Source organism: Amblyraja radiata, chromosome 28 (genome assembly GCF_010909765.2).
Source record: "Amblyraja radiata isolate CabotCenter1 chromosome 28, sAmbRad1.1.pri, whole genome shotgun sequence".
NCBI classification, from domain to species: Eukaryota; Metazoa; Chordata; class Chondrichthyes; order Rajiformes; family Rajidae; genus Amblyraja; species Amblyraja radiata.
The window spans coordinates 32,960,702-32,977,642 of record NC_045983.1 but is presented as its reverse complement, the minus strand read 5'-3'; the positions used below and the strand labels follow the sequence as shown (position 1 = coordinate 32,977,642).

Here is a 16,941-nt window from a genome sequence, read left to right as displayed (position 1 = left end):
TCAGTCTTTTTAATTGCCTGATGCAGTTATTGTTAGAGATTATTAAATAACATTGGTTCTTTTGAATCCGTGTTATTAATGTTAGTTGAAGGACACAAAGTGCTGGAGACCTGAACATGAAGAAGTTGTCTCGACCAGAAACGTCAGCTATCTATGTTCTCCAGTGATGCTAAGTTACTCCAGCACTTTGTGTCATTTTGTGCAAACCGGCACCTGTAGTTCCTTGTTTCTAATTTCAGCTGAATGGAAGGTTTCATTTGAAAATGCACTAATGTAACGCATCTTTTCTTTGTGCGGCCTCCCTTCCAAGGTTCTGATTGCATCGCACTTGCCCTCTTATGAGCTGCGTCACAATCAGGTGGAGTCCATCTTCCTCTCAGCCATTGATATGTACGGGCATCAGTTCTGCATCGAGAACCTTCAGGTAATTGCAGCTGCTGCCTATATTGCCACTGGATAAAGTAGTTCTGTGATTGTGCTTCTGACCAAGTGGACTTGCAGTCCCCTCTATTGCTGTTGCCAGATGTGAGTGTAGTGGAACTTGTTTGCATATAGCCTGTTTCTGTTACAAATATAGACACTCTGGTCAAATGCCATTGGTGTTTGTGGGCGCATGTAGGCTGCCCCTTTTCCCAATGATTAATTGTCCCAAGACAGCGAGAAATTGCAGTGGGATGTGCATGTAGGCTAGTCCATCACACAGACCAGACTCCCCACCATTGATTCCATTTACACATCATGCAGACTGAAGAAGGGTCTCGACCCAAAACGTCACCCATTCCTTCTCTCCAGAGATGCTGCCTGTTACTCCAGCATATTGTGTCTATCTTCGGTGGGCAGAAGGGCCTAACTAAAAATGACAATAATAAACATAACCTAACCTAACTACTTTGGAACATTTGAATCGGATTTTCAGTAAAACGTATACGTAAAATGTAAAGAGATACATAAATATATTTGAATTTAAAATAAAAACAGGATTTGTAAGTTTAAAAAGGAGCTTGATTTATGTCTTGTGAACGATGATCAAATGATTACTTCCCTTTGCTCCCTGTGTCTGTCGGCTGAACATATTTGGTGACCTTTTAATGCGAGTCATCATCCTCTGCTCAGTGAATGCTTCGTTTTATATGCGTCAAATCAAAAAATGCTCAGTAAGTTTAGTGTGCATTTTCTGAAAAGCCAAGCAATTTCTCATGTTCCTTCATACCCCCCCCCCCCACTAAGGATTAACAGTCTGCAAGGTAAGAAATGTTATTTTAGAAATAGAGCAAAATTAATTGCATCCATACACGAGTGCCAGTTTTCACCAACTCCAAGGTTCCAGAGCGCTTTATTGAAGTATGATTACCAGGAAAAATGACGGCCTATTTATGATTGGAAGTTAATCTCAAGTAACAATACCATATTACCAGATAAGTGTTGTAATTAATGTTGGCTAGGACAATGTGAGGATTTCAATGCTTTTTGAAAATGAGATGGAATAATTGTTTTAATTTGAAATTATTTTGACATAATTTGTAACTATTTCAGAAATATTAAAAAAATCATGGGCCATATTTCCATTTCTAAGATTATTGAAACTTTCTTGTATTTTGCTGGTTGCAGAAGCTGATCCTGTCAGAGACGTCCATCTTTGATGTTCTTCCCAATTTCTTCTATCATAGTAACCAAGTGGTGAGAATGGCAGCGCTGGAGGTTAGTCTTGCATTTAGTTAATTGAGGAATGCCATTGGTGTTTTGAGGGGCATTTTTGAGTTGCTGGTTGTATTGAAAGAGAGGAATCCTAAATCGTTTTTTTATATTTCCTATTTGGTTTTCTTCCCAGCCTCCTGAAAGAGTTGTCCTATATTGAGCACACAAAAAACTGCAGGGGCTGGAATCTTGAGCATAAAAAACGTGCTGGAATACTTCATCACGAGGGAATGGACAAATGACAATCTTGGATCCACCAACATTGTCTGTCCATTTCCCCCTTCAGATTCTACCTGACCCACTGAGTTCCACCAGCACTTTGTTTTTTGAACTCTATTGGGCAATGCTTTGAAGGGGCAACCAACCTTTCATTCTTTGCCACAGAAGGCTGTGGAGGCCAAGTCATTGGGTATTTTTAAGGTGGAGATTGACAGATATATGATTGGTAAAGGTGTCAAGGTTATGGGCCGCACGCAGGAGAATATGGTGGAGGGAAAGATAAATCAGCCATGATTGAATGGCAGAGTAGGCTCGATGGGCCGAATGGCCTCATTCTGCTCCTATAAACTATGAACGTGAACTTTTGAAAATGTGTCTGTCTCGATTAGTTTTTTGCTTCTGGGAGAACTAGATGTCTGGAAAAAATGACTCTTCGAAACTGCTATAAGATCTGCCAAATATCATCTGACACTCCAAATTGTCCACTCCCCTCCCCAATCCCCACAATTTTACATTTTGTGAAAATATCAAGAAAATCCTTTGATTTGAGTTGTGTGTATATTATGATTGCAATTCTCCATCCAAGAGGGCTGTGGAATTTCAAAGACTCTCAACTCTCTAAGTGATTTCTTCTCCTCTCAGCCCAAAATGCCGCTTAGCTGGAGAGTAGGCTCTGACCCTTCAGCAATGGGTGACATCCAGCGTCTGCAAATAAGTGAATAGAGGGGCAGCAGCGGTAGAGTTGCTGCCTCACCACGCCAGGGACACGGGTTCAATCCTGACTACGGGTGCTGTCTGTACGCAGTTGGTACGTTCTCCCTGTGACCTGTGTGGGTTTTCTCCGGGCCCTCCAGTTTCCTCCCACACTCCAAAGATATGCAGGTTTGTTGGCTAATTGGCTTGGTAAAATTGTAAATCGTCCCTAGTGAGTAGGATGGTGTCAGTGTGCGGGGATCGCTGGTCGTCACGGACTCGGTGGGCTGAAGGGCCTGTTTTCACATTGTATCTCTAAACTAAACTAATCTAAGCTGGGTAACGGGGACACGTCAAATAGAATAAAATAATGTGGCTGTATTGCCTCTGTAATGTGTTTAGTTGACAGACTTTGATATTGTGCCTGTCATCTTTGTGCAGGTTTATGTGCGAAGAGCCTACATTGCATACGAGTTGAACAGTGTACAGCATCGGCAGCTGCAGGATGGAGCATGCATTGTGGAGTTTCAATTCATGTTGCCAACATCTCACCCTAACAGGTAAACATCCTCCCGGGAGCAAGTGTGCTGCTACATTTTGGCAGTGGAAGGCAGCAAATGGAGACTCACCAACCCACAGCACAACAAGCGCATACCAATTCGGCTGAAAAAGTCATAGCGCTGGAGTAACTCAGCGGATCAGACAGCATCTCTGGAGAACATGGATAGGTGACATTTTGAGTTAGGGCTCTTTAGACCATTAGATTTTAGAGATACAGCGTGGAAATAGGCTCTTCGGCCCACTGAGTCCACGCCGACCAGTGATCACCCTGTACACTAGCACTATCCTACACAGTAGGGTCAATTTACAATTTACTGAAACCAATTGACCTACAAACCTGAATGTCTATGGAGTGTGGGAGGGAACCGGAGCACCCAGAAAAAACAACGTGGTCACAGGGAGAACGTTCAAACTCCACATAGACAGCACTGATGTAGTCAGGATTAAACCCGGGTCTCTGACGCTGTAAAGCAGCAACTAATACTGCATTACTGTGACGCCGCTTCTTTAGACTGATTATAGGGGGCGGGGAGTTGAAAGCTGGAAGAGAGGAGTGGCAGGACAAAGCTTGGCAGGTAAGAGGCTTGCACAGCCAGGCAATAAAACCTGCCAGGCTTTGTCCTGCCTCTCCTCTCTTCCTCCCCTATAATTAGTCTGAACCGTCGCCTATCCATGTTCTCCAGAGATGCTTCTTGACCCACTGAGTTACTCCAGCACATCGTGTGTTTTTTTTTTGTAAAAACAATATCTGCAGTTCCTTGCATCTACCAATTCAGCGAGACAGTGGCAAATATGGTCAATTCATTTTAACATTGGTGTTGAATAAAATAAGTAATTTTAGATCTGTGTTTTATGTAATTAGTGCATTCATTAGGATCGACACTTGTGTTTGCATCCTGGGAAATTAATATACTGCAACGCAGGTGTGGGAAAGAGAAATAGAATAATTCTTTATGTTTGGGTTCATGTTTATTATTGTTACATGTACTGAGGTACAGTAAAAAGCTTTGTTTTTCATGCTATCCATCCCAATCCGATCAGAGACAGGGGCAGCACATTGACACAGCGGTAAAGTTGCTGCTTTACAGCACTAGAGGTCCGGGTTCAATCCTGACCTCGAGTTCGCACGTTCTCCTTGTGACCACGTGGGTTTTCTCCGGGTGCTCCGGTTTCCTCCCACATTCCAAAGACGTGCAGGTTTGTAGGTTAATTGGCTTCTATATAGTAGGATAGAACTAGTGTATGGATGATCGCTGATCGTCACAGACTTTCCATGCTATATCTCCAAACTAACATAATCAACGACAAGTCTTAGCCCAGACACTCCCTCTTCTCCCATCTCTCATCAGGCAAGAGGTTCAGAGGTGTCATAACTCATACCTCCAGATTCAAGTGACAATTTCTTCCCAATTGTTATCAGGCAACTGAACCATCATGTCACCAACCGGAGAGCAGTCCATCTTCCTCATCGGAAACCATACAACTATTTTTAATTGGACTTTACTGGACTCTATTTATCACTAAACATTATTCCCTTTGCACTGTATCTGTACACTGTGGACAGCTTGGTTGTAAACGTATTGTCTTTCCGCTGACTGGATAGCACTCAAGAAAATACCTTTTCACTGTCGTTCGTTACATATGACAATAAACTAAATTAAACTAAAAGATACTACTATACATAAGTACAATGAAGTCAAACTTAAGTACAATAGGTAGAACAAAGCAAAAGATACAGATTGCAGAATATAGGTCTCAGCAATTGTAGCACATCAGTTTCATAGACAAAGTCTGCAATTAGTAGAGGTGAATCGGACACTATCTTAACTTATGGAAGGACAGTTCAGAAGCCCAATAAGATTCCTGAAGTACTTGTCTCTGCTTTGCCTCCAGTTCATGTTCATAGTGACCAGTCTCGAGCGGTTTGGAGATTTCATCAGTGGAATAATTGCTGGTATGGACTTGGTAGCAGTTTGTGCCCTTCCTCCCTGGTTTGTCTCGATGCTCTCTACAGCTGTTTTCCTTTTAATATAATGAATGCACTGACAACTATACTGTAATAACTCATATCTACAATCCTTTTTTTTTGTTCAATACCAACCTGATTTTACTTTGCAAGAGTGAATTGGGCATATTTGCAATTGCCCAGGCAGATTTTAAATTTATTTATTTAGAATGAAAATATTGGGTTTCTGAGAGTGATTTATGTTTTCTTATATTTTTCTTCTAATGAAACACTGTTTCAACGTACATAACTGCACAGAACAAGATCTGTGTATTGGCATAATGATTGCAATCTAGTTAATGCTGGAAAGGAGAAAGTATCATTTCCCCGCTGGTTTCATTTCTGGAGCAACTTCGAAATGATGATCATTTCTGATTCCATCCTCGCCATCAACCTTTCAATCTTCACATCTTTAAACAATAATTCATTCTGCAGCGATGTAGCATCCTCATAAGGGTCACAAAGGAAAACTGCTGCTCAGACTGAAATTGGTAAAGTACCTGCAGCGCTAGTATATAGTTACTTTCCTGCACTTAATGATTTTACTGCTGGATGTCTTTAATATATTACTTTTACAGAGTTGGTCTGTTTGTCTATGGCTACCTGTCTCTAGTTTAGCTGGGACAATATCAGTATTTGCTCCTAACAGATGGTGAATCTGTGGAATTAATTGCCACAGACGGCTGTGGTGACCAAATCATTGGGTATTTTTAAGGACGCGATTGACAGATTCTTGATTAGTACGGGTGTCAAACGTGAAAGATGGATCAGCCATAATTGAATGGCAGGGAAGACTTGATAGGCCGAATAGCCTAATTCTGTCCCTGTAACTTCTGAACTTATGAGCAAACTTGACATAGAATGTGGAACCAAATTCTAGGACTATCCTGGCCTCTGGATTTTTCCCCACTTGGGACAGTAGTTACTTCTTGAAAAACGATGGAAAATCTGGGGTACTTCAGTGAGTCAGGCAGTATCTCTGGAGAACATGGATAGATTAAGTTTCGGGTTGGGACCCTTCTTCAGATCTTGTAAGTTTGTACCATCCTTTATAGTTCAAGTAACTTTGCCAGAGGTGAAGTAACCACTGAGGTTTGTTCACATGTTTACCAGCAGAACAAGTTTCCCTTAAATTCCTCAGGCCTGGTTTAAAAATAAATACCATTATTACAGAGCCTCGCCTTATAATAAAGAAGTAAGCATGCTACATTGAATCAGACATGACCAAATCTGATCTGGTAATTTTCATGGTTTGCCACTTGCACGGAGTGCATTAATACAATTTAATTGTGCTAAAAGAATCTTCAAACTGTTCTGCAGGAAAATAGCAGAATACATATCTTTAACAATAAATAATAACTGTGTAAATCTATTATGTGGCTGAAATCGAGAGAGAGCTGTGTGGTGTAATTTGTTTTACTGGAGCATGCCCAATGCAACAATATCACTTTAAATGTTAATGGCAGTGAGGTTTACATAAACGAAATGCATCAATTCTCACCTTATTATGCTTCGCCTTCTGATTTATAAAAACGTGGCCTGTGCTGGCACCAAATCATGACTTGATTTAAATGCCACTATTAGCATGCGTCTTGCTTGTGTTTTCTCACCCCCCTCCCTCTTAGAAATCCTGAAGGAATGAGAGCCACTTCTGTCAAATGAAATGTTTCAGATGCAAAGACTTGAATGCTGTGAAAATAAAATGAAATGAAATTTTCTAAGCTGACGGTAAAGGCTAAGAGAAATTTTGATTGCATGTGTATGAAGATCAATCATAACAGGAGAGAGATGTAACCTGTTCCTACATGTCTACATTCAGAAAAGCAGATTGAGTTCCTGGTTCCAGAAGCCTTTTTATAAATCGCATAAATTCCGAGATGATTGATTATGAATTTTGTTTCTGGTGTATGGAAAAATTGCAAATATTTACGTATTAATTAAAGGAATCTTTTCCCGAACATAGTGGGAAGATTTGACTGCTAGTAGTTTTTGGGGCTGAAGGTGTTGGCCGTCATACAAGGGTAGTACCCAAACAGTTAAATCAAAGTTCGTTGCATAAAGAAACTAAATTTGCTGCTTCATTTTAACACTTTTTGTCCCAATATTCTGTCATAACGTTGCCTCGAGTCAATTCACTGCATATTGGGCTGCGCATTGGTAGAGGCTCGGGTTCGATCCTGACTGCGGGTGCTGTCTGATCGGAGTTTGTACATTCTCCCCATGGCCGCATGGGTTTTCTCCGGGTGCTCGTGTGCTCCCACAATCCAAAGACGAACAGGCTTGTAGGTTAATTGGCTTTGTTAATAATTTTGAGTTGTCCCTAGTGTGTAGGATAGTGCGAGTGTACAGGGATCGCTGGTCAGCGTTGGGGGGGGGGGTCTGTTTCCACGCATTGTCTCTAAACGAAACTTTCCCCAGCACCCTTCATATGCACCTTGTGTCCAAAGATTATGATACAAAGATCGTGCATACAAAGAGTCATTGAGAACTTGAAATATGCAATATTTTTTTGTTTTTGCTATTGAACCTAATCCCAGCCTCAATAACTAAGCCAAGTTAAATAAAGTAAGAATTTAATTGAAGGTACACAAAATTGCTGGAGGAACTCAGCGGGTGCAGCAGCATCTATGGAGCGAAGGAAATAGGCGACGTTTCGGGCCGAAACCCTTCTTCTTAAGAATTTAATTGCTTTGTTATCGGTTCAGATGACAATTAAACATTCGCTTGACTCCCTCTCCTAACATGAAATGCTTTTTGGCAGATTTTTCTCTTTTAGTGAAAGCCCTCCTTCATACCATGAGAAAAAAAACTTGCATTTATATGATAGTTTCAGTGCAGCAAAAAGATCCTAAAACAGGAGCGTTCTCAAACAAAGAATTTCATGCTGACTGGGTAGAAAATGCTAAGGTGGGTAATCAAAAGGTCAGCCAAATGGGGAGAGTTTCAAGTTTTTTTCTGGATGGGGAAAAAAGTACGGAGGTAAAAGGTGATCAATTTCACGAGGGAACACCTCAACTTGGGGTATTGGCAGCTAAGGGCATGGCAAGTGGGACAATGAACATCTGAAGACCCATCTGTTCTGAGTGTGTGTGTGTGAATGTGTATGTTTAAAACTGGATGCCTCATCAATTCAAATTCAAATCTCTGGTGAATGTGGGTTTGCATTTTAACTTTCAAATGATTGCAATCCCCTCACTAACCTGTGGTAATTGTTTGATTTCAGAGGGAACATCCCCACACTTAACAGGTACTGTACAATCATTTATTTCACATTTTATGGAATTTATAACCATATGCGGTTCATTTCAATTAATTTGAACTGGACTTATTAACCTGAATAGGGAAAGGAAGTTTAGTTGGAAATCACATAGTGCTGCAAGAATTCAGTGGGTCAGGCAGCATTCAGAGAGGGAATGAACGAGTGATGTTTTGGGTCGGGACTCTTCTATAGACTGAAAAAACATTACCTGTCCATTCCTTCCACAGATGGTGCCTGACCTGCTCAGTTCCTCCAGCACTTTGTGTTTTGCTCAGGATTCCAGCCTCTGCTGTTCCTTGTATCTCCATGTTGCGGGATATCTTGTAACTCGGTGGGCCGATGTGCCTGCTTCTGCGCTGTATCTCGAAAGTCTAAAGTTTAAAGTACTCAACTGTGCCATAAAGTTGTACAGCAAAGAAACACAGCTTCGACCCACCATATCTATACTGACTATCATGCTTGCTCACCTGTACTAATGCCACCTACCCTGCAGTCATTCCATATCATTTTATGCCCTGCTCATTCAAGTCCCTGTCCAGAATCCTCTTAGATATCGTTAATGTTCCTGTCTCCTCTGGCAGCTCTTTCCAGATACCAATCACCCTTTGTATGAAATATTGACCCCCACAGATCCCCATTAAGAGTCCTCCCCCTCAACAAAAGCTTTCCCTTCTTGTTTTGAGCACACTTATAATTGGAAACAGAATCTAGATATCTACCTTTTCTCTCAGAGTTTTTTATACCTCTTTTTTTTTCCCCCAAGGGAAAGTAGTCGCAGTCCCTGCAGTCTCTCCTTTACCATGCCCTCCCATCAACATCCTTATGAATCTTTTCTTTACCATCTCTAGCTTGGTCACAAATTTTCTGCAGTGTTGACGACCATACTCCCAACTGCGGCCAAATCCCTGTGCTCAACGCCTCAGCCGATGAAGCCAAGCATACACCTTCACCATCCTATCTACCTGTGACCCCACTTTGAAGGAACTCTGTGCCTGTACCCCAAGGTCATTCTGTTCAACAGCTCCAATGGAATCGGAAATTGTCCACTGTCCATTCACCTACATCCTGACAAATTATTTTAAGTTCCAGGTGCCATCGGGAAAGATTGAAACTTCTAGTTTACTGTTTGCCACGATTCTGCTGCAAACAACACAATTTACTTATTTCAGGTCATTCTTTTTTTAAATTAGCCAATCTAATAAAGCTTCTTTTACTGAAGTCAATGAGGTTCTTCTCATTACTAGAGTGGCGGGACAGAACTGACCTGACAGAGTGGTATATTCTCAGCAGTTGTGTCAAATATCAAAGAAAGACACAAAATGCTGGATTAACTCAGAGGGTCAGGCAGCATCTCTGGAGAAAAGGAGTAGGTGACGCTTCAGGTCGGAACCCTTCTTGAGACTGGGATCAGGCTAGTCTGAAGAAGGATTCTGACTTGAAACATCACCTACTCATATTCTACCCACACCATCCTGGCCACTCCCTCATCTCCCCGCTACATCCAGGTTCAGAAATAGCTACTTCCCCACAGCCATCAGGCTATTAAACTCAACTGAAACAAATCTCTGAACATTAATAGACCATTATCTGTTTATTTGCACTTTATCTGCTTATTTATTGATGTGTGTATATATTTATATATACACTGATATGTTCTGTATTCATGCCTACTATATTGTGTTGTGCTGAAGCAAAGCAAGAATTTCATTGTCCTATCCGGGACACATGACAATAAACTCTCTTGACTTGACTTCTCCAGAGATGCTGCCTGACCCACTGCGTTACTCCAGAATTTCTTCAGTGTGATCCAGCATCTGCAGCTCCTTCCTACATGTGAAATGTCGTTACCCATAGAAAGCGCACTATTCAAATTGCTGCCAAAACTATTTCCATCTCGTGCATAACCCAGCAGTAAAATGGCATTGATTTAAAAGTACTTGATCTTGAGTGTATGCAGCTAAATATTACTTTCTTTGCCTGGAACAGAAAATAATTTAGTCTTGGACCTAATCTCATTTACTATTTGAAATGGGTCCAGAGCATTAATTTGAAATGACCGATTTGTTCTAGAGATGTGCACTGAGTTTTGTCAGCATAAGGGATTGCAGAGTGGTTGGTAATTGGCTGAGTGTTCCCAAATGTCTTAAGAGAAAATAGTTTTGTTTTTTTATTCCAATGAGTAGTCGTATACCAGGGTTACTATTAATGTAAGCTGGGGCTCCCTGTCCCCACGATCCATATTCCTTCATCCTTCACAATGTGGTCAAAAATACGACCGTTTAAATTTTTTTAATTAAAAGTAGATACTAACTTGATTAGCCATGAATAAAACTGAATTATAGATTGCCTGATCCCCTATTAGAAAATCAACTGTATTCCCTTGAACTTTAACAGATAATCGACTGATTCACTCTGGAGACTAGAGCAAAGTTATTTTTTTTTCTCTCATTATCTCCAGTGTAAGTACAATTTGGTGAACTGGATATGATTATCTGGCATAAGCCACTTGGCAGTTTGGGGTTAGGATTGTGTTTTATTGATGTGAAATGGTGGCTGATCCATTATGTGTCGGCAGAGCATGCCTATGGTGAACTTTAACATTTAAAAGAGAATAAAGTACTCCAAAAAAATTTCTCTCGCTCTGCCGCCCCTCAGGAGTAGGGAATTGTGCCCTGGGCCATCAAAGGAACACAAAGCCATTAGGTAGAATTACTGAGCTGAAGGACTCCAGGTTCAGTTACTGAAATCTTAATGAGTTGGTAGGAGCTATTTCAGAAGGCGAAAGCCAGCCAGATATTTTGTCCTGTTCGCAACCTCGACGCCCTGGAAAGAGCACGTGGGAATATTGGAAATGATCTGGGTGATGACTGCCAATGTCAAGTAGCCTGCAGGTACTCCTTATCCAGGCTGCATGCTGTGCTCACCAGCGGCTCTCAAATCCCGTAGAATGAATAAATAATGTGAAGAGCTACACTGGAGCAAATAATGGATGGGTACCTGAAGATTTGTATCTCGGGTTGAGTTGTGGAGCCAAGGGAATGGAGACGGGGGAAAGAAATAGCATCTGAACTGCTTGAAAATGTGATCATTTTCAGTGTGGCACAGTTTATGATTCTGATCTGCTTAATTGTATGCAGTTCCAATTTAACATGAAGGTGTCACACTGTACTTGATCAGGCAGAGTGGGACCTTCCTGTGGTATCGAGCTGAGGTGCCCATTAACATTGAATCAATTTTACCTGCGCAAGTGATTTAGTTTATTGTGCTGGGAAGCACCTTGTCCCCTGTTCCATTAAATATTCCAGAAAAGAATGATTCAAAACGTGCTCCAAATACAGACCGTCAGTTTGGAATGGGTCCTAACTGGACGTGTAATGCTTTCCATTTGGGTTCCTTAATGCAAAACTCTTCAAAGAAAACTATTTTGTCACGTACAATTCAGAACATTTAGAATGGGGCGGCACAGTGGCGCTGAGGTAGAGTTTATACCTAGAGACACAGATTCGGTGCTGACTACGGGTGCTGTGTATGCGGAGTTTGTACGTTTTCCCGTGACCATGTGGGTTTCCTCCTGGTGCTCCGCTTTCTGTTCGAAGAACGACCTAATAGAACCATATAAAAAAAGAAAATTGAAATGCAGGGTAGATAGGGTAGACAGGTAGAACCTTTCTCCCAAGGTGATGGAGGCAGATATGACAGTGGCATTGATGAGGTTCTTGATAGGTACATGGATATGCAGGGAATGGGGGGACCATTCCCTGCAAGATTAGAGATTGGTACCAAGTCTAGCAATCATTGTGGGCTGAAGGGTCTGTTCCTTTGCTGTACTGTTCTTCAATGCCTCATACATTAAGGAACTAAAGCATGATGCCAATTCAGGAAAAATGAGTTATTACAAAATCACTTGCTACAGAATTGTTGATAGACTTGAAATTTAAAAAAAAAGAAATCAAGGGTGACATTGTTAATTGCTGAAGAAGTGGGTAGCACAGTGGCGCAGCGGTAGAGTTGCTGCCTTACAGAGACCTGACTACGGCTTCTGTATCTGGAGTTTGTACGTTCTCCCTATGACTGCATGGGTTTTCTCCAGGTGCTCCAATTTCCTTCCACATTCCAAAGACGTGTAGGTTTGCAGTTTAATTTGCTTCTGTAAATTGTTCCTAGTGTGTAGGATAGAACTAATGTCAACGGGTGATTGTCGGTCAGCGTGGACTCAGCGGGCTGTTAACATGCTGTATCTCTAAACTAAACTAAATGATTAGAGGCTTTTTCCACAGGGATTAAAACCGTCTGCCAGTTTGCACTTTCCCCCCTTCCCACCTTCCTTTGCCTTTCCCTTCCTTAACTTCCCACCCTTCTTTTCCTTCTTTCTCTCCCTTCCCTTCCTTTCTTTTCCAATTTCTGTTTTTCTCTCTTTAATTGTTCGCCTTTTCTTTCTGTTCTTCTGCTCCATCATTTTTGATGTCCTCTTTCTTGAACTTTGCCCAGGCCATAGCAGTGGTATGGCTGTCATCTTTTATGACACTTAGTTTGGATATGGTGCAGAGAGAGGGGGAGGAGGAATCATACAAAGTGCACTACAGGGAAATGAAGAAAGCATTGAAGGCCTGAAAACCGAGAGTTGGGGAAGATGTCATGTTGAACAAGTTATACTCTTGCTGATTTAGAATTCTCACTTGAACTATTAATCATTACAATCCTGGCTTTTAGCATGCCAATATAGCATCTTCAGTATAGATTTGTAAAATGAAGGGATTGACTTGTTATATTAACAAACTCATTGATGAATCTTACAGAATTCCCCATTGTACCATCAATTGTTAACTGACATGAGTCATTTCATTTATATGGATGTACACATTTGTTATTAATATTGTATAATATGGCTTAATCTCATAAGTATTATTGCACTAGTGGGACCATCGGGGTTCTCGCTGTAATATTGCAATGAATTGCTGCTCCCCTGGTTCTAATTATTCATCTTTATATTACAATCAAGGATGTCTTTCTCTTCAAACTTGAACCATTATGGGATGTTTCACGTCGCCAGTGTGAGTGATGTTCTGCTTGACACCGCTTTCACTCCACCTTGCCAGCGAATGGGAGCAATGGTCGCCTTCCGTACCTTTGAAGATTTTGCCAAGTAAGACTGATCCCTTTCTTTTTCTTCTTAAAGCTTCAATTCCTGGATTTATCTGTCTGCAATGAACCCAGTAATATTACAACAATTTTATTGGTTTGAGATTACAAACTCCATAAAAAAATTTGGTGCGTGAGTCATTTGCTAATCTGCCCTCTAAGCGACATTAATCTACAAGAAGCATTCTTGAGCAAAACATAAAGTGCTGGAGTATCTCGGCGGGTCAGGCAACATCAATGGAGGATATGGACTGGTGATGCTTCGGGTTGGGATCCTTCTACAGACTGATTATACTTGGGTAGAGAAAGCTGGAGAAGAGGCGAGGGGGAGGAACAAAGCCTGTGTTAGGTGGATACAGGTGAGGGGGGGTTTAATTGGCAGGTGGGTGGACAAAGGCTAGAGATGAATAGAAGACAAAAGGGTGTCAGATAAAGAAGAGGAATAAAATGTAAAGTAGAAAGTGTATCGGGGTGGAAGGGGAAGGAGGTGGGGGGGGGGGGGGGGGCGAGGGGGCAAAGGGGCAGGATTGTGGGAGAAATTCGTTAACTTGCTTAATTCAACTGGCCAAATGGGTAGGCAACTAAAGGACAGAAATAGTTCCTATCTCTTTTCAAAAACACAAAAGCTGGAGTAACTCAGCGGCACAGGCAGCATCTCTGGATGGAAGGAATGGGTGACGTTTTGTGTTGAGATTCCTTCTCTCCAGAGATGCTGCCTGTCCGGCTGAATTACTCCAGCTTTTTGTGTCTATCTTTGGTTTAAACCAGCATCTGCAGTTCCTTCCTAAACATTCCTTCTCGTTTTAGTTTGTTTGAGTTTGAGTCCAAATTGATTGATGTTAAAGAGTTACATCTAGCTGCACCATTCTCCTTTTCTCTTACACGGTGAAGGAAGAAACTGACAACAAATCTTTTTTGATCTGAGCTATAAGCGCCCCATGCCTATCAAAGAAAGACAGCAAACCAACATGGACCCCTGCACATTTTGAAGCTCCACACAATGTTGATGAGCTGTCGAGATTTTACATTGACATCATTTGAACTCTCCGATGTATGATTTTCTTGTAACTCATGTCTATGTCTGAGGTAGACACAAAATGCTGGAGTAACTCAGCGGGTCAGGCAGCATCTCTGGACAGAAGGAATGGGTGATGTTTCGAGAACCTTCTTCAGTCCCGAAACGTCACCCAATCCTTCTCTCCAAAGATGCTGCCTGACCCGCTGAGTTACTCCAGAATTTTGTGTTTACCTTCGATTTAAGCTAGCATCTGCAGTTCTTTCCTACGCACTCAATGAGGTGATATGCAGGCAAAATGCGGCACAGTGATGCAGTGGTAGAGTTGCTGTCTTACGGCGCCAGAGACCCGGGTTCGATCCTGACTATGGGTGCTGACTGTACAGAGTTTGTACGTTCACCCCGTGACCGCATGGGGTTTCCCCGGGTGCTCCGGTTTCCTCCCACATTCCAAAGACCTGCGGATTTGTAGCTTAGTTGGCTTCTGTAAATGATAAATTGTCCCTAGAGTGTAGGATAGAACTGGTGTACGGGGTGATTGTTGGTCGGCATGGACCCAATGGGCCGAAGGACCTGTTTCCACGTTGTATCTGTAAAAAACTAAAGTAATAAGGCAAAGATCCACAGACTGCCAATGTATGATCAGTTGAAATCTGGCTGGCAAGGGCTGCAGTTTGTCGCATAAACTCAATCAAGGGCTCGGCTTCTGGCCTGAGGTGTGTGTCCGGGTAGATTGTGCTTCAGATAACAAGCTGTGGAGCAAATATTCTTGTGCAATAACTGTACTTGGTGTTGGCCTAGTTTGCATGTTAATCTCTGGAACAACTGGAAGAAAAGCTCTCTTATCTCCTGTCCTTTCAGAAACTTTCAGGATGTAACCAGCTGCTTTTCGGATTCGCCACCTTCCAGCCCAACTTTTCCTGAATCAGGGCATGCCTCCCTTTATGACGATGACCACAAGGTAACTTGCTGATGGAGTATCATTTAAGTAACCAATCGTTTCTGAGTGCCCAGGTAAAATAGTAGGAGGAGCATTGATAGCATCATTTGGACTTGAATAATGGGTCTCTGACGTTCTCCTACTGTAACAGGTTTTTTATGACTGCACCTTATAAACCATCTTCCGCATATTGAAGTATAACAACAGTGGGGAAAGGATCCTTTGCTTATTTTGAGCACTTCAGGGAGCAGAATATGGCGGCAAAGTGGCGCAGTGGTAGAGTTGCTGCCTCACGGTAGCAAGAGACCCGGGTTCGATCCTGACTACGGCTGCTGCCTGTGCGGAGTTTGCACATTCTCCCTGTTATCACGTGGGTTTTCTCCGTGAGCTCCAGTTTCCTCCCATACTCCCAAGACGTACAGGTTTGAAGGCTAATTGGCTTGGTATAATTGTAAATTGTCCCTAGTGTGTGGATAGTATTAGCGTGCGGGGATCGCTGGTTGGAGCGCAGTCGTTGGGCCGAAGGGCCTTTTTCCGTGTTGTATCTCAAAACTAAACAAAAATAGAGCTGCTATATGCAATAGGACACAAAGTGCTGGAGTAACTCAGCAGTCAGGCGGCATCTCAAGACCGTAGATAAGCGACGATTAAGGTCGGGACGCTTCTTCAAACTGCTATATGGAATAGACTTTCTTGAATGTTAGGTCCAAGTTCTCCCAAGTTTTTGTATGTAGTATATTAGTAAAAAAAACTAAGCTGGTGGATACATTTTGTTTTGCTCATGGGATGAAATCAGAGGCATATAAGAGTTAATGCATGTAAGAGGTTGAATGTTGATAGTTTGTAGAGTATGTGTTATTTTAAAGCTTGCATGAGAACTATGATGGGGTTGCATGCTAAGTACTGCAGCTTGGACATATGAACTGATGGTCCCCATCTTGAATATTAACAGTTACAGTGAAACATTACAAGGGCGTTCTGTTCATAGCTGCCAGCAGCTGACATCTGTATCGCAGCAGGAGTGAAGGAAAGATTTACGAGGATGCCGCTGGGACTCAAGGGACTGAGTTATTGGAAGTGAATGGGCTGGCTGGGACTTTATTTGGAGTTCAGGAGACTGAGGGCTGATCTGGCAGTGGTGTGTACAATAATGAGGGACATAGACAGGGCAAATACACACAGCCTTTTCCAAGGGTTGGGGAAACAAGAATTAGGGGGCATAGGTTTAATGAGAGAGGGATAAGATTTAATACGTCGGTAGCTGAGGAGCTACCCGTATTTCACACCCGTATGAAAATGAATTCCTAGTGGAAGTAGTTGCCAATAACAATAACAACATTTGGACAGGTGCGTGGATCAGGAAGGTTTATAGGGATAATTTGGTCAGTTGAGAAAGACCACTGCTTGTGTACAGC

General features: G+C 42.0%; 1 protein-coding gene across 1 annotated transcript in view; it reads left to right on the top strand.

Annotated features, from left to right (window-relative positions):
- The window catches only part of acaca (acetyl-CoA carboxylase alpha), a 225,406-nt gene that overhangs the window by 73,473 nt on the left and 134,992 nt on the right, over window positions 1–16,941 (top strand). The window contains exons 26-31 of the mRNA XM_033046251.1: window positions 311–424; window positions 1,609–1,698; window positions 3,049–3,167; window positions 8,397–8,420; window positions 13,432–13,575; window positions 15,448–15,547. Of these exons, the coding sequence (XP_032902142.1) occupies window positions 311–424; window positions 1,609–1,698; window positions 3,049–3,167; window positions 8,397–8,420; window positions 13,432–13,575; window positions 15,448–15,547 (591 nt within the window). The remainder of the gene's footprint in view (window positions 1–310; window positions 425–1,608; window positions 1,699–3,048; window positions 3,168–8,396; window positions 8,421–13,431; window positions 13,576–15,447; window positions 15,548–16,941) is intronic.